At 36.8% G+C, this 18,915-nt stretch overlaps 1 protein-coding gene across 2 annotated transcripts in view; it reads right to left on the reverse strand.

Annotated features, from left to right (window-relative positions):
* CRIM1 (cysteine rich transmembrane BMP regulator 1) overlaps positions 1-18,915 on the reverse strand; it is a 153,952-nt gene that overhangs the window by 58,346 nt on the left and 76,691 nt on the right. For both annotated transcript variants that reach the window (XM_026669349.2, XM_026669350.2), the window contains one exon: positions 2,764-3,006. In XM_026669349.2, coding sequence (XP_026525134.2) covers positions 2,764-3,006 — 243 coding nt within the window. The remainder of the gene's footprint in view (positions 1-2,763; positions 3,007-18,915) is intronic.

Consider the following 18,915-nt stretch of genomic DNA (forward strand, 5'->3'; position numbering starts at 1 on the left):
CAAGAGAACGGCAAAGCCCTCCTCCCATATATAAAAGGCACTACAGACAAAATCAGCAAGATCCTTCAAAAATACAACATTAAGACAGCATTCTGCACAAACAGAAAAATATCCACCATCCTAAGAAACCCTAAAGACAGAATCGAGTTAGAAAACCAAGGAGTATACGAAATCCCATGCACCGCCAGCCCCACCACATACATCAGACAAACCAACAGAAGAATAAGTGCACGCATTGAAGAACACAAGAACTCAATCAAAAAAGAAGAACCAACCTCTTCCCTGGTCCAACACCTCAAAACCACAGGACATGAGATTGACTTTAAAAATACCAGAACTATCGCCAAAACCGAACACTTCAACAACAGAATAATCAGAGAAGCCATAGAGATAGAAAAACGCCCACACAGCATGAATAAATGAGATGATACCTCCCGCCTACTAGCCATTTGGAAACCCGCCCTCACTAACAAACGAGTACCTAACATGAACGATGACACCAGACCCACACCCACGAGGGCCACACAAGATGCTACCACCACACCTCCATGTAGAAAACAGACTCACACCCACACAGATGATGAGACACGACCACGGACCAGAAGTCGTACCGCAGCTGCATCACTACCCGCTTCAAACTCCTCCGACCCATACATGAAGCGAACGGACACCCACCATGAAGATGTGGCATGACCACGAACGGGAAGCGAAACAACAGGAACACAGCTCACCAGCTCAAATCCCCCCGGCAACTAAGACTAACCTGAGCACAAGCAAGCCCCCACCTGAACAGAACACACCCCCACCCAATCAGAACACAGCCAAGCCCCCACCCAATCAAATCACATTCCCACTAGCAGTTGAAAGGAAGAAGCAGCTGCAAGCTCACATTACTCTGAGAAGCACAAAGCCGAAGACACAAGCCTGAAGATGACGAATGAGATTTCATCGAAACATTGCCAAGATACTTCCAATTTTACGCGGGAGAAAACCTGAATAACCAAAGATCCACATACAAATACCCGCGAAATCCTCAGAAAACACACACACACACACACACACATATAGAGATAGATAGATATGTTTTGTGAGCTGAATTGGCTAGCAGTATTCTTTCAAAATGCTGGTAGTTACCTTCAAAACCTTTCATGGCTTTAGACTGGTTTACTTATTGAACCATCCCAATGATATCTTTCTTTCCTATTAGATCTGGTAGGAGAGGCGAGCACAGGGGCCTTTTTGTGAGGGAGTGTCAGGAAGAGAACTCTTTCTATCATGGTACCTACCAGAGGTGGTATTCAGCAGGTTCTGACCAGTTCTGGACAACCGGTAGCGAAAATTTTGAGTAGTTCAGAGAACTGGCAAATATCCACCTCTGACAGGAGATTTTACAGTATCCTTCCCCTGCCAAGCCCACCAAGCCACAATCATAGAACTGGTCGTAAAAAAAAATTAAATCCCACCACTGGTGCTTACCCTCTAGAACATTATCTCTTTGAGATCATACTTCCACTGATTCTAATTTGTTAGATTTATATCCTGTCTTACATATAGGAGTTCAAGATGGCATACACTGCACTCCTTCCTATTGTTCCTATTGTTCCCACAACAAAAACTCTGGAATAGGTTGAACCAAAAGAGAGTGATTGTCAGACCCCAAACAAACAATGACATCTGGGGATTCTTACAAACTGAATTATTTAATTGTTCCATGTCTACAGACAAAATCTTGCAAAACCGAGTCTACCAAATATTCCATAACTATTAGGGAGGGGCTGTCTTTACCTTCCTTCTCTCACATATAACATCCAGACTGAATTGCCTTTTGCTTCTCTAGGAATCTTCCTTCCTTGGAATCCACCTCTTCACTACATTCCATCACAGTGATTGAGTCAATGAGCCACCTAATGAAGTGAAGTCACCTAATGAACCCGTGGCTGAAGTGGACTTGATTTTCCTCAATAGCAACTTGAAGTGTTAACCACAACTACTATGTTACAGCGACTCACTTTTTTTCTCAATTCTTTTGAGTTTCCAAAATATTTAATTCCAATGATTATATTTTATTTACTTCAAGGGCCAGAATGTAAACAACTGTGGTTACACCTATGATATATCTTCAAACAGTTGAGAATACTTCTCAGACTATAAATACTACCATAATCCAGCCACATAAAATTTTCAGACTGTATTTTCTATTATACAGATAAGGGTGATAAAATAATAAAGTTGTTACACTGCATGGCTGTGTTTAGAACAAAGTCCTTTTATCAGTTTTTCTGGGCCTTCATCATTCAGCAGGAGCATTGGGAATCCCTCTGTAACAGCACAAAACTAGAATAGGCGGTTGGATTCTTTTTTCTGTTTGACTAACTCATGGTTGCAGATAGCTTTAAAGGTGATTTCAAAGCCAATTACGATAACTACTCACTGCAGACTGTCTTTTTTTTGAATCAACAAAAGATAAAAAGACCATCTGACTACCTCATAAAATTTATATGCCACCACACAGGTTAATAACCTACTACCTCATCTGATCTTCCAATATGTTTTTTTACCCACCTTTTTGAGGATCCTCTCAAAGACTGAACAATTCTGACATAGTCAAAAGTTCAGGTCAGTCATATTTAAAGTACTTGCCTCATTTTATTGATAGGAACTTTATTATTAGGGTTGTTGTGTTTTAAACAACAATGTTATATGATCTAGGAGTCTTTTGTATCAGTAGTGAGAACAGGCCCATATTAAATTATATAGCTTTACCTGGTTTACATTCATAGAAATCACAGCATTCTCCTGGCTTTCCTGATGCTTTGGAAACCAGTATATTCAAATAGCCAGGTTGGCAGACCTTCCTCAAACATCCTGCAGGATTGCAGACACAACGGCTCGGAAGAGGGCAGCATTCTCCAGGGGGAGCATAGCCTTCAATCAGAATAGAGTCCTCTGGACAGCGTGGAGAAAACTGCACTTCACAGCGGGCTTTGGAGCAGTCCGGTTTTTCTTCTGAAAGCAAGACAGTAAGCACACGTCAGGAAGACATTACCTGATATCTGAAGCTTCATAGTAATGAAAAGCCATACACACATATTATAAAATGTTTTTTAACAATGCTACGTACCCCAGCCAATTACATTGCAGTAGTGGTTCTTGAAGAACAGGAAAATTCATAAAGAAGATGGATTTACAAGGGATATTTCTAATAAATATAATTCCCATGAAAATGAGGTGTGCACATTTCCCTTAAAGATGAATGTTTGCTTGCTTGATCTTTTTCTTACAATAGATATCCTGATCCAAAATTCCATTGAGATAATCACTTGTAGTCCTTACAGAGATGAAGACAGTGATCACACAGAACACTAAAAATGTTTGGTTGCCTTAGGGACACAAGCCTAGCCAAGTCTGCACATATTTGGACTTTTTGTCTGTTTCTTAATGAAGACTACATTATTCCTTAATATCTTTTTGAAGAAAAAATAATGTCCCAGGTGGATTATAAGTGACAGCTATTTGAACTGCAACCATTTACTACATGTGGGGCTCCTTGCAAAGGGTGTTGGCACAAAGCTTACTGTGAATTGAGTCAGGTTTCTCAGCACTGTTGGTCTCAGCCAATGGAAGAGTTTAAATTATTTCTTTAGTTGTTATTTTAAGGAAGACTACTTTTCATTTTAGCAGAAGTTCATAAAACAGCTACTATTTCAAACAATAATACAAAATATTTTTTATTTATTATTTATTTGTATCTGGCCTTTATTTTTAGAAATAATTCAAAGTAGCAAACTTATCCAGCACAAGTTCGTCCTATTTTCCTCACAACATACTGTGAGGTGTATTGGGTTGAGAATGAGTGACTTAGCCAGCTTTCATGGCTAAGCTTTCTAGCTTGGTGCCTTAACCATCAGACCAAACTGTCCCAAAAATACTAACAAAACCAGCAATAAAATTAATACTAACAGAACCAGCAATACAAACTGAGGCAGGCTAAATAAACTGTTAAAATCAAGTGGATAATGCAATTTTTCATATGCAAACAGATACAATAACTTTTGGCACATTCCACAAGATCATAAAATCATTTTAAGTTAATGGATTAAATGGGTTTGAGCAATGGCAGCAGAATGAAAGAAATCATGCTGCTTATTTGAGCATAAAAGTTCTTCAAATTTTATTTCCCTGTTTTTGGGAAGTTATTAATTTTCCTTTGTTTCACATTACACTCTCCATCTTAAAGCTGATTAGGAGTAAATAACCATTTTCTGTTACAGTAGTCTTGCATTAACATAAAGCGGCATCCACAGATTCAGCCATGAGAAATTTCCCTATTACCGTTTCTACATTCACAGGATTTGAGAAATCAAAGGTTCATAGCAAGGACAAATAGCTAGTGAGATAAGCCAGTGCAGTATACTATAATAGTTGAATAGTTTCTCTAGTTTGATTCAGATCTTGTTCTAACATTTCTCCCATTATACAAAATGGCTTACATTATCTGTCTATCATCTATCTATCGACTTCTCCAGGCATTCTATGACCAAGTATAATCGGAGAACAGCTTATTACATCTGGCTGTGTGCTGTCCAGACAGTTTAGAGTTAATGGGATTTGGGATAGTTAGTTAGGACTTGTGCAAGAATCCACAGGACCACTCTGCTGCCATCTAATATAAGCCACATATGTTATTAGGAGTAGTTAATAATTGCATTTTTTCCTTTTCCATACAAAGTATGCAGTGTTTTAAAATCTACTTGGAAACAAAAGCTTTTCTTATGCATAGAAATTGTTGTTAATAAAACATATTTTGTACAAAGATATGCAAATAATGCTCATATACTTAGCGGCACTGGATGTTATCACACAGCTTGCAGCACACTCCTTCATAACTCTCAGAAACTTCAAATAAGTTATCTTGCATTTTCTTGGCTTTCTGGTTTCACTTTTGTCAATTCACATTTAGATGCAGCTATTCTCTTTTTTAAAAACCTACTCTCCCCACCCACATAATCAACTTTTTACTAGCTTAACCCCACTCATGCAATGTCCACCACTATCATCCTTGCTAGAACAAACTCTACTGGAGAAGGGCTGGATCTTCTTTAGAACTGGGGAGGAGGTAAAAGTATAATTATTACAATATTTAGTTTTTCAAAGGAGCATAATTATTACAATATTTAATCTTTTTAAATAACTAAATGCATTAATAAACCCATTACTCTATAAACAATATTAAAATATATCAATGCCTCCTAGTAGAATAGTTAGGAGTAATTAGTAGGGCAGTCTATCCTTGCTTATTTCAGTTGTGCAGTTGCTGAACCATTAAAATTATTTCAGATGCAGTCAAGACAAATGGAGAGGCAAAGACTTAAGCATAAGTCAAAGTTCTGAGAAATAACTTTCTGTCCTACCCTTCCTTTGACTGCCACCAACTGCAGCTCATGGGTATCTGAGCAAACATTCAATAAACATTAGTCTAGAAAAAATCCTGCATGGTCTGGAAAAATCCTACAACTTTTTAATGGGGCACAATGCTTTAGGATTTTAGTGAAGTATTCATGTACTCTGAGGGTAATTATTTCCCATTAATTTTGCATGATAACCTCAAAATATTTATTTAATACAGCAACAATTTCACAATTGAATTCTTTAAGAATGCATAATTGGAAATGTTATCTGTTATCGTTTAATGACTAAATGATAACATCTCAATATCTTATGGAAGGAAGATTATAGTGAAAAAAATCATTCTGGGAGCTTATTTATCTTATGATTTTGTTCCCTATTTTCATCCTGTATTAATATTAAGTGCTACCTTAGGAAGGGAATGGACTAGAGTAAAATATAAAGACTGGAAAAAAACCCAGCTGATTACATATCGTTCTGATTTCCCCCCCCCCCCAACTGATTTAGCTAATTATTATTTTTCATTTGTCAAAAGTGTTCAAGTCTCACTGCATTTTAGAGGCTTCCATGTCATCAGGCCACCTGAACGAGGACTCAGCTGTAAATCTGCAACCTCCTACTTTACAAGGCTTTAACTATTTTTGAACTTTGCATAAATCTCTTAGATACTTGACACAGTGTGGCCAGATAAAGTCTTTACTGCAAACTACTGAAACTGGTTAGTCCTATGCATGGCAGGGAACCACTCTATCTTTGTCCTACCTGTCCCATGTTTCAAAGGTCTCTTTGCATTGCCCCTCATAGTTTTGAAGGCATGTAACAGTTGCCTTGAGAATCTTTCTCTTTCCACCTGTCTCTCACATGTGTTATTCTCTTGTCTGCAATTTGGAGATTATTATAGCTCTTATAAATTGTTTCTAATTTTGCAGAAATAAACCATCACCTCCTTCTCCATCATAAGTCTAGTTTTCTTTAAGCTATCTTTACTGCATTGCCAGTGATTTTTACTGTTAATGATATGCAGGTTCTAAGGTTCCTTAAAGAGCAAAAAATAACCAATGATTTGCTGACCTCTTTTTTATATAGTATGACTGCCTTCACTGAAAGAATAAAATAGTAAAAATAAAGAAAAATCCTGTATCACCATGAAAGTAAAAACCAACCAAACAACAAACAGGACAAAAAAGATCTGAAATAATGATCAGCAACACTTTATCCAGTGCTAGACTTTCAGAAAAAGTATGAAGGAACAAGAAAAGATGCAGATATAATATAAATGAAATGAAAATTGGGACATCATCCACAGGAAAATTAAGCTCTAAAATACCCATGGACAGAAAAAAGAAGGGAGGAAAACATGGTTAATTTTTTCTTCTTCTCAGCCTGAGAACAATTCATAGCCCATAGGGCTGCTCTATCTGGATTACCATTTTTCATATTTTTCTTCTCTCCTAACTTTTAGATGTTCTTATTGTATAGTACAGAAAACAAAAACAAAAACAAATGTTTATTCATATCTGGAGCATATCTAATTTAATAACTAGTTTATATGCACAAAGAACTGCTTATCCAACTGGTCTGAAATGAGCAATGAAAAATAAAAATTACAAATTCAAACAACTTATCACAATTGACAATTTCTGTCAATGAAGATTATTGGAAAATAATCTTAATAAACAATGCATGTATCTCCAACAAAATGATTGGTCATATGCAAATATATCAAATATTTTAGAAAAGGCATAAGTACTGAACATTTACTAGTTCAAGTTATGTTTACAGTAAAATATATATATTTTTTATTCTAGCTCTAAAATCTAAACCTTTGACCACACTTGACATGCTAGTTAATGTACAGCACAGTAGAATTGCCAATATGATAGATGTTCAATGATTTCATATTACATTTTCTTACCGGGGAACACTTTTGTTTTATCATAGTGTTTATAAAATAAAATAATATTTATTAAAGCACTTTTTTTGCCAGACTTTTTTTTTTGCCAGAAACCAGCAAAAAATGTCACAAATTGTAATCATGTGAGTGCAGGATACTGCAAATGGTCATAACTATGAGTTGGTTGCCAAGTGCCTGAATTGTGATCACAGAACTGTATGGTAGTGGATGGGGCAAGGGTCTTCCATGCAAGTACGGTTGTAAAGTACTTTTTTCCAGGGCCATTGTGACTTTGAATTTAAATGAATAGTCATGTATCAAGGATTACCTGTAACAACAGGCAATATTTATCAGGGCTGTGCTAAATGCTAGATGCTGACTCATCTAGAACAGCGGGGGGGGGGGGCTATCTGAGGATGCTTTTTGTGGATTTTAGTTCTGCGTTTAACACAATTCTTCCACATAGACTAGTGCCTAAACTTCTGGACCTTGGGCTTTCTAATTCAATCTGCCTTTGGATTATGGATTTCCTGTCTGGCTGCTCACAGAGGGTCAGATTAGGTAATCATGCCTCTGCAGCCCTTATTCTTAACACTGGTACACCACAGGGTTGTGTGTTAAGTCCCTTACTCTATACTCTTTATGTGCATGACTGCATTCCCACTCATGTTAGTAATACTATTGCTAAATTTGCAGATGATGCAACAGTAGTGGCAGTTATCTCGGGGGGATGAGTCTGCCTACTGAGATGAGGTGGACCGGTTTCATGGTGTGGAGACAATAACTTGGTCCTCAGCACCAATAAGACCAAGGAGCTTATAGTGGATTATAGAAGGAACAGATAAGACATCTATCCCCTGCTTATCAATGGAGACCAAGTGGAGCAAGTTATACTACCTGAGACTTCTCAGAAAACAACAACTGAATGAAAAACTGCTGGTGACCTTCTACTGCTGCACCATAGAGAGCATTTTAACATACTGCACCTCTGTATGGTTTGCCAATTGCACAATGGCAGATAGGAAAGCACTCCAGGGGGTTAATGTCATTGCCCAGAAGATCATTGGTTGCCCTCTCCCCTCTTTGGCAGAGCTTTATAGCTCCCGCTGCCTTAAGAAAGTTCAAAACATTCTCAAAGATCCATCTCATCCTGGGAACCCTTTTTTTGAACTATTACCATCTGGCAGATGGTACAGAATAATAAAAACAAGGACAAATAGGCTGAAAAACAGCTTCTATCCCAGGGCAGTAGCTCTTTTGAATTCCGCTGTATAGTGCAGTATAGTGTTGGTGTAGTGTCGGGGATTTTCAGTTCAATGTGTGGAGGGTGAAGGATGTGTGTTTGTGTTTATTTTCATGGTCATGATCATGATGTGCACTGAAGATGGTGTTTGATTTCGTTGTACGAGGTGCAATGACAATAAAAAAACAAGTAAACTAAACTAAATCCTTTGGAAAAAGTGCTTTGGAATGGAATGTATTTCTTAAAAGCAAAGGGGCTGTGCATATACTGTGATGGCTGGGAACAATTTTCAAAACTGTACCAGCCTGGGAAAAAAAGCATAGCTTCTTTAATAATCAAAAAGGGAGCTTCCTCTACACTCCTTTGTTCTGAAGCACTTCTTTTGAAGAATTTCCACAGCTCTAATAGTTTCTAAATTGTGTATCATATTGTAGTGAAAAATCTTACATCCTTTTATATTGTTAAAATCTAATACAAAACACCTTTCTTCCACTTGGAGGTCAACTACAGCTGTCACTGAAATTGATGCCAAACAATAGAAGTACTGTACAGTAACACAAGGGCAGGAAGGAAATATTAAAAGGATTAGAGATAAACAAGAAAAATGATTATCCAGCTGAAGCAGGCAGGCAGACAGGCAACCCTACAGGAATGCAAAATACTCAAAAGGATTTTTAGGATATCAAAAGGATAGTTAATTCGATTTTAAAGAGAGATTACATTAGATACACATTGTATATCATCCCTCACAAATGAACTGATAGAAGCAGAAACTACACCAAGCTTTTATGTAATTGTCAAATCATATCTGGACTCTTGTGTTCAAAAGAGATTTGTTTTAAATTTTTAGAAAGAGGATTAAAAGATTTTAGACAACAATAGATTTGTAAAACTGGAACATAAATGTGAAAAAAGTAACATGAACTTCCATATTCGGTAATATATTAAGAGGACACCAGGAGTATGCACCACATAGGGGTTTTGCAAGAATTCCAGACTTCTTAATTTGCAAGTATTTCAGATTTTCTGAAAACCTGGCTCCAACTGCTTTGTACTGCCCAGGGCATTTCTTTTTGAGAGCAATATTAGATAGCCAATATGGAGCTATATTTACAGATTCTATTAATTCAGGGCCAATTACTCCAGCTCATTTGGCTTCAGCCTTTCCATACTTGAAAAGACAATGCTTAAATTTATATTTTGCCTTGTTTCCCCCCCTCAAATAATGCCTTACAAGGGTGGAGTAAGCCCAACTGACCACTCAACAAGCTGAATGGCTGAACTTGAATTTCAAACCTTCCTGGAGCTAGTCCCAAAATTAACCATAGGTTGATCTAAGCATTAAATTAGCATTCTAATTTAAGCCCCTGGAAACTTTTGCTGCTATTGACAAGACAAAGAGAGTTAAAGAGATTGTTGTAGAGGCTGGGAAAGTAAAGGAAGAGAGAACAGACATAACAAGACCAGACATAGAAGACAGGTCCATAGGAGATTTATCTTACAAATGGCAATTCAGCCCAGGCAGTGAGAAACCTGCTGAAAATATTTCAAGTTTTTCAGAGACTCCATCTTAAAAAAAAACTCATTATAAGTAAGATTTGATAATTTCTAAAATTTGCTAGCCAATTTTATAAAAAGGCACATCTAAGTTCCTGCTCAACTATGAGAATCAATAGATCAATACAATAGAGGTGGAATACTCTACCTTACTCTGTATTTTCTTCCACTAACCCCAAACACTTTAAACTCAGACTGTCTACTATTGACCTCACCCCATGCCTAAGAGTTCTGTAAGGGGCGTGCATAAGCACACCAACATGCCTACCGTCCCTGTCTTAATGTTCCTTTTCATTCATATCTATTTTATGTATTAAGAATCATGTTTATACTTATATATATTATCAAATGCATGCTTGACAAAATAAATAAGTAAATAAAATAAAATAAATTTTTCCTACCTGCAAATTCATCTTAGCCTAGTATAATTTTTTTCAGCTCCCCTTTGGTGTACAACGTCAAAGGTAACTAACTCCCTCCTGACCTGAGCCTTCATTGGATTCGCTATACAGAGGCACAAGCTTTAGAGATGCAAGCCTTTCTTTTACAATGAGGTATTGAAAGAGTCCTTATTTAATTCACAGGACTTCATCGATAGGTTTGCCTTTTCTGATATTGTTTTCTGAAAAATTTCAAGTTTCTCAAGTGCAGCAACAAACATATCAGGAACTCAAGTTGACTGGAGGCAAGTCAAGAGCCCCTATCCAACCCAGCACTTTTCTTCCTTGGTTTCTCTCCTGTTTGAACTGAACCCTGGGTATTGCTTCAGTCACCAATTTGACTTCTTTTGTGAGGAAAGCTTAAAACTGTAAAGTGTTGCTAATTTACCCATCTGAATAGGGGGGAAAATGAGTCCTTTCCTACATGACTCCTGAAGTTTGTACTGTCCTGACAGTTTTCCATTCTCTAGTCTCTGGTTTCCATTCAATTCCATTCTAGATTAAGTTCTGGTAGCAAGGGAAATTTACTATTTATATCTTTATTTATGTATGCAACAACACCTAAAATGTTCTGATATCTATGAATTGTTGAAGATAAAATTAAAATTCATGGAGAAAATCAGCTGATGATTTGAACTTCTTGAAAAAAAAAAAAAGCTTAATTTACAAAGATTATCATATAGATGACGGATTCTCAACTGTACCAAACAATCTAATTTCATCAAGAATGAGGATTCCTTACTCTTTATCTCAGATATTTTCCTTTCTTCAGAGAACATCCATAATCTTCCTTCCCAGAAATACCATAATTATTCTAGTAATTTTTGCAGATCCTATTAAAAATGAATATTTTTCCTTACAACACTATACAGGTAGTCCTCACTAACCATAATTGGGATCAGCAATTCCATTGCCAAGTGATGCATTTGTAAAGAGAAATGTCATGTGACTGCACCTGACTTATGACATCAGTTTGTCAGTTGTATCTGTGGTTGTTAAGTAAATTACTGTGATTTAAGCATGATGCCATGTGACCACGGCCTGCTAATTTCATTTACCTTTAGCCCAGATACAAATTAGACAATTCCACAGTGTTCTAGATTTTCAGAGGTTGCATGCTCACATTTAATGTTTAGAGTTCATCATTATTTGGATGTTTTAGAAACATGCATGAAGTTATTCAGTGGCTTCTTCAATATTATTTGAGGACATGCTTGCTTTGTCTGCATAAAGTAGCATGTTGCATCTGTGTGGATCTGTGATGATTGGAATAGGTAGATGTGTACATGCTGCTTCAGTGTATATATGTGAGAGGTAATCTGGGTGGGACATATGTGTTGTCCCTAATTGAACAGAAGTATATATGAGGGTCTAATTAGAATGGTGTACAAGTAGTCCTTGATTTATGACCACAGTTGAGATTGGAATTTTGGTCATGAAATGATAATGTAATTAAATGAGTTATTATGTGACCTCATTTTACGATAATTTTTACTTTGGCTATTAAGCAAATCACACAATTGTTAAGCAAATCTGGCTTCCCCAATTGATTCTGCTTGTTAGATGCTAACTGGGAAGGTTGCAAATTGGGATTATATGACTGCAGGGTAGTGCAACTGTTGTAAATGTAAGCTATTTGCTTAAAGCCTGAATTGCAATCACATGATTACATAGGTGGTATGATGGTTATAAATTTGAGGAGGGTGTTGTAAATTGTTCCATGGCTGTCATAACTTTGAATCATCATAGTAAATCAAGGATTAGATGTAAATGTATTGCTTCTGCATGCTTGTGCATGTGGTTTCTGCTCTCTTTTCATGTTGCATTTGAGTTTGTAATGAAAATACAATGAAAATAAAAACTGAGCTGCATTATGTTCTGTGTCCCATGACCCTGGAAAAGCAGCTTAACGTGGAGCAATTGACAACATCTACCCACTGCTGAACTGCCTTTCCCATAGGAATATTTATAAATTTGCAGATTTTTTTTCCTTCCCAGCCCAATCCAATCCTTTTCAAACATGACTTTATTTTTGCTGGCATCTTCAACCATTCCAAATTTGGTACTGTTTTATTTGTTCTGCTAATGATCAAACAGACAGAATCCTGAGCTCTTTGCAGAAAGTCTTTTCATCATTCAGTTGGGATGAAAAGAATAAATCTAGCAGGACAGAGATGAAAGATGAAATGAGACCATATCAGAAAGACATGACAGCAAAAAAGACAATATCAAAGGAAAGTAGTACTTTAACATTGACACAAATGCGCACCTTATTTTCCCCCCAAAAGGGAACTGGACTGTTTTTTTTCCCTTGAGGAAGAAGAATAAAACGTTTTGCTTCTCATCCAAAAAGCTTCATCAGTTGTGATGGCGGGGGGAGTGGAACCCTATTTTTCCAGGTCCCACCATCCAGTCCCAATACCGTTCTTCCATTCCCACCCCCCCTCCCAATCACAACTGATGAAGATTATTGGATAGGAGTAAAATGTTTTGCTCCTCTTCATTAAGAAAAAACTGTCCAGTTGCCTTTTGGGGGGAAAAAGCACCTTTGAGACAACTATGACCTGGATGAGTGAGAATCTCCACAGACATTTAACACTGTCAATCAATATAATTGATGACTTATATTCAATCTGTCATATAAACATGAGAACGAAAAATACAAAATTATTTTTCTCTTAAAGATAACAACAACAAAACAACAACAGCAACTAGAGTACGCAGAATGTTGAACCATGTTGCACTATTTGCCATGTCAACCAATATTTGGAGAAGTGAGCAGATACCACTCTCAAATTACACATACTTCAGAGCATACATGGGCGAATAGGCAGCAATACAAACAAACAAACAGATAGATAAATAAATAAATAAATACTGTGAGCTAAAAATCTGTTGTTCTTATTAAAACAGTGCTCTAAAATCTGAAAGAAGGTGACACCACAGAGAGATTTACCTTCACTTGCAATTTCTAATTGATTTGAATGATCTAACAATTACCTGTTTTCATAATATTGATGTTACCTTATGCTCAGCCTATTTTGTTTTATCCCATCCAAGTTTTTCTTCTGACACTGCTACAGCACCAAGTTCACAGTGCTTCCACTTTTCAGTACTGATCACAGTTAGTAAATCCTGATACTGAGAGGGAGAAGGGGGTTATATCTTTGGGGCTAGGTAGGAAATACACATATAATAGCTATTAACATAATAGCTATTAACAGTCAAACATCTACAACATATCCATCCACCAAGGCTGTGAATTTTACATAATCTGCACCAATAGGTTAGTCTAATGGGATATCAATGAAGGTGAAAACACTTTTGCTCTAATGAAAGAACATGTCAACACAGCAAGAACTTGGTTTCACATAAATGGATCACAAATAAGGAACCACAAATGTTAAGGTAACATCTCTGTTTCCTGTTCATAGTACCTGCCTCACTATTTCTGAAAAGCTGCTAATCACCATGGATCAGGGATTTATTACACCTCAATAGATCTTGCCAAGGTATAAGAATTTTAGTCCATGTTAACTGCACAGTGACTTGTATCCTGGATTAAGATCATTATAATGATATATGTGAACTTAAAGACATTTTATCAATACTCCCTTCACAATATTGTTGTCATTCTTAGCAATTTCCTTAAGATTATTACAGGATCTGCTTGTTCTTACATTATAATTGCTTAGTTCTTAATGGTGAAGTTTTTGGAATTTTATTCCCTAGTCATAAAATATGCTGTGCTAAACTTTCTTTTCCATAATGGAAATATTATACCGTAGTAATCAAAGGAAGTGAATGAAATGGCAAAACTATCACTGCAACAAGGGGTTTTGCTTATCAGCCAGCTTGATTATCTATAAATATTCTCTTTGTAAGAAAAGTAAGTATAGTACAAGCTAAAGCATCAAGTCCTAGTTTGCTTCACCAGTTAGCATCATAACCAGTTGGGAACCTTTAACAGCTGAAAAACTGGTTCTGGGGACAACAGTACACAGGTTACTCATTCCATTTTATCTATGAAAGCAAAAACGCCTTTTCATAGCCTCACATGTTGTGTCCACTAATAATAGATCCTCTTCATCAGGGGTGCAAAACTTGCGGCCCATGGGCCATATGCATCACATGCTGGCCCCGCTCCACCCAGTTTAGCAAAGGGGAAAAAAAAGCCCTGATACATTATATGACACTACCATGACGACACGAGTTTGACACCCCTGTTCTATGTATTCAAATGTTTGGTGATTGTTCCACTGAAATCCTTCTACCCAGTTAGGGCAGTACTGAGGTTTACTCTGGCCAATTACATGGATTAACCTAAGTTTTAAATGAATTAGAAATAATGTCATATTAAGCTGAGATAATATTATATAATGGGTGAGGAAGCAGAAAGAAAATGAAGATGTCAGAATACTGGGGACAGGCCAAATATACATCTATACAATACTCTTCACCATTCCATACAAGGAAGCCTAGTGTTCCATTCCCCGTTTATTATTTATTATTCGATTACAAAGAAATAACTTTTGTTGTGAAGGGAGAGGGAGACAAGGCTAGGGACCACTGTCTTTCTAGAGGGGGGAGCGAGGGAGGGAGAGGGAGAGAGAGAGAGAGAGAGAGAGAGAGAGACAGAGAGAGAGAGACAGAGAGAGAGAGAGACAGAGAGAGAGATTTCAAAGATATCCAGCTGGATTTCACACCCAAGAATGAGAACTGAAAGTCTTCAAATAGTAGCCTGGTGCTTTAACCACTACACAAACTAGCTTTAATGGGCTTGTCAAATGTTCCTTTCTTACTACCTACAAACAGTGATGGGATTCAATTTTTTTTACTACCTGTTCTGTGGGCATGGCAGGGAAAGAATACTGTAAAATCTCTATTCATTTTTTTTAATTTTTTATTTTTTTTAAAAGACAAACACTAACAAACACAAACATAAAACATCAACATAAAACCACCTTCCAAAATACAGTTTGTCGGTTGGTACATTTCTTTCGTGCAATGTCACAATATCAACAGTCTCCCCTTCCAAACATACATTCATATTACATAGGTTAACTATACATATTATATTATGTTATATTGTGTTATTATTGTATTGTTATTAGACCCAACTATACATTTATATATTTCTTATCGAGCAAATCTCTATTTTAAAAAACTTGGGATCATACAATTCATTTCCTTATATTCAATTATATAACATCATTGCATCATATTATCTTACATATTATACTATTCCTTTCCATAACATAGTTTACTTCTCTATTTTTTTATCTAGCCATTGATAAAATAAATCCCAAATTTTATAATATTCTTTATCTTCTTGCTCTCTGATTGCTAATGTCAATTTATTCATTTCTGCACATTCCATCTTTTTCTTAATCACCTCTTCCTCTATTGGAATTTTTTCCACTCTTCCAATTTCTAGCAAATGCAATTCTAGCCACTGTTAACACATTTATAATCAAATACGTCAATTCTCTACTGTATCCTTCAGGCAAGATACCCAATAAAAATATGTCTGGTTTCAAGTCTATATGCTGTTTTGTCATTTTTTCAAGCCATATATGAATCTTAGTCCAGTACCTCTTAGCTTCCACACATGTTCACCACATATGATAATATGATCCAGATATCTGATGACACTTCCAACATCTCTCTGAGTAAAATCTCCATTCAGAAGTGGTATTTGCTGGTTCTCTGAACTGCTCAAAATTTCCACTACTGGTTCTCCAGAACAGGTCAGAACCTGCTGAATACCACCTCTGTCTACAAAGAGAAAGAATTGTCATGGGAGGAGAAACTACTATCTCCCTCAATCACCTTTAATGTCATGCTAAGCAAGAGAGCCTTTTAAATTATGCAACATCCAAAGCACACTCCAGATATCACCAACTCTCTGGAAGGCACTCTGTGTTCCAAAGCAGGGCTATGGCCCACTAATACAATGGTTGTCAACCAGTGGGCTGGGGACTAGTGGGCCGTGAGAAAATTTTGGTGGTCCTCAGAGAAATGTCCTCCCCAAGCACTCCCCCCAAAGCAATTAATTCAAGCTGCGCAGGAACACAAGGCTGTGGCAGCCATATGGTCTACTCACCCAATGGCCCCCACCCTTCAGCCGAGCGCAAACCTTACTTTGACTAAAGCCACGTGAGCTGGAACTGGAAGGTAAGACAGGGGAGGGAAATCCGCCCCAGGGTGGCTTGCTGATGTTGGTGGGAAAGTCAGTCCCATATTCCAGAGCTGCAGTAGTCACAAGGCTGGCCCTTTGGTCATCCCGGAGCAGCTCCTCCAGTCCATGGCAGGCCGGTGCACCCGGGTGGAGAAGCAGCTGTTCTGGGACGACCAAAGGGCCAGTCCTGTGACTCCTGCAGCTCTGGAATATGGGACTGACTTTCCCACCAACATCAGCAAGCCACCCTCAGTCAAAATTCATATTAGTGGTCCGTGGGATTAAAAATTATGAGTTTGGTAGTCTCTGAGGTCCAAAAGATTGGTGACCCCTCCACTAGTAGGCTGCAGTCTGTTCGAAACCAGGCCACATAAGTGGTGGGCGAGTGTGTGTGCCACTTGTACAAATGGAGCTTTACACACTTGCGTGTGCACCTACTACTCACATAGAATTATCCCATTCCCCCAGGCCGGGGGAAAATCAGAAAGGTTGGGGGGACCAACCTTTCTAAAGGACTTTACAAATGAAGACCAAAGGTACCTGATACACAGGCGGATAGGATTAGATGTTAACTACCTGGCAATCTAGAAATGGGGAGGGGAACAGAAACAGTCTTGGATAGTAACCATTGCAGAGAACATAAGCCCACAGATCAAAGATACCCTATCTCTATAATTTTTAAAAAAATAAAATGCAAGAAAATGTATCTTATCTCTCAATTAAGTTTTAATATAGCTCCCAATTTGCAAAGGAAATAAGAGGGTAAAAGTCAAGAAGATACAATGACTACAAGTGAGATTCAACATCATGAAAATGAACTGGGGTTCTCACAATGTAACTTTCCTTTCCCTTTCCCATTTGCTACAGAAAGTTCCAAAAAAACAAAAAAAAAACCCACCCCAACAACCCCAAGACAGTTAAGGAGCAAAGGGCTAGAGTATAGAGCCCTTAAAAGCTACTTCCAATACTTTAAAATTCACTGTGATTGTACAATATACATTATTTATATTTTTTATCAGCTTCAAATAGTAAGCTACTATTCAAACACCAAAATTGCTTTTATTTTACCAATCATATAATTCAACAAGTAAAATAAACAATAAGTATAATGTTTAATAATATACACAGCCCACCTTCTTTTTCTTAAGATCTCAGAGGTACAGATATTATGTAATGCCTTCATTTTATTTTTACATGACTTTCATTTTTCACACAGCAAACACACATCCAGCAGGAGAATGCTTCTATGTTTTTACACAGGATGTAGACTTTGTAGGATTTTAAATATAGCAACCTCTTTTTCTATGGGGTTCCAACTATCTAATAATGAACTCAATAGGATCACCACACTTTGGATGACTATACTCCAACTAGAATGAAGCCATCATGTAATGCCTCCGTTGCTACAGAATGAAATGATTCATGATTATTCCCAAAAACACAAGGCAATTGTCATTAAAGAAAGAGAACTAAGTTGTATCTGATTTGGATACATAATCTGGACTTCAACATCAAAGAATTATCTAGGGAAAATTATTAAGTTTTCAAGGGAATAGAGATACTTGTGAATGATGCAAATTTACTTTATGGTATGTACTAGATATGTATTAATATAACAGACTTTCTTTTCATAGCTCACTCTTTTACATTAAGTTTTTTTTGAACAAATTCGATAAAGTTCCATCTTTGGAATTTCGCCCCCTTTCCCATCTCTGATCATGCTCTACATATGTTGCACAATTTACAAAAATAATAACTTCCTATTCAAAATGGGGATTTATTCAATATTGTAATTTAATTTGTAAAAAATAGAATCTCAAGTCCAAAGTAAATTGTTTATTTAAAACATATATAGTTTCAAAACAGATAATATCAATAAATGGACAGTTATACCATGCTCTAAATAACACTAATAAAAGATAAGACAGAAAAAGCTCATTCAGCTGTTTTTGTGATATGAAAAAAGTATAAATCTTTGAGCTTAGTGCCAACAGCTCCACTATATTATTTATAAACACTAAAAAAAGTGGGGGGGGGGGACCTGCTGAAAATAATATAAATATTTAATTTCTGATTTCCAACTGATTTATAGCCTTTTTTTACAAAAAACTTTAGGAACCTTATATCTGTATTTATCTTGCTGCATGATAAATAGTATATATGGAAGCCATTTTTACTTAAAAATTAAACTTCT

This window comes from Notechis scutatus, chromosome 1 (genome assembly GCF_049901735.1).
Source record: "Notechis scutatus isolate UNSWTSFEM ecotype Mainland chromosome 1, rNotScu1.2, whole genome shotgun sequence".
NCBI lineage: Eukaryota > Metazoa > Chordata > Lepidosauria > Squamata > Elapidae > Notechis > Notechis scutatus.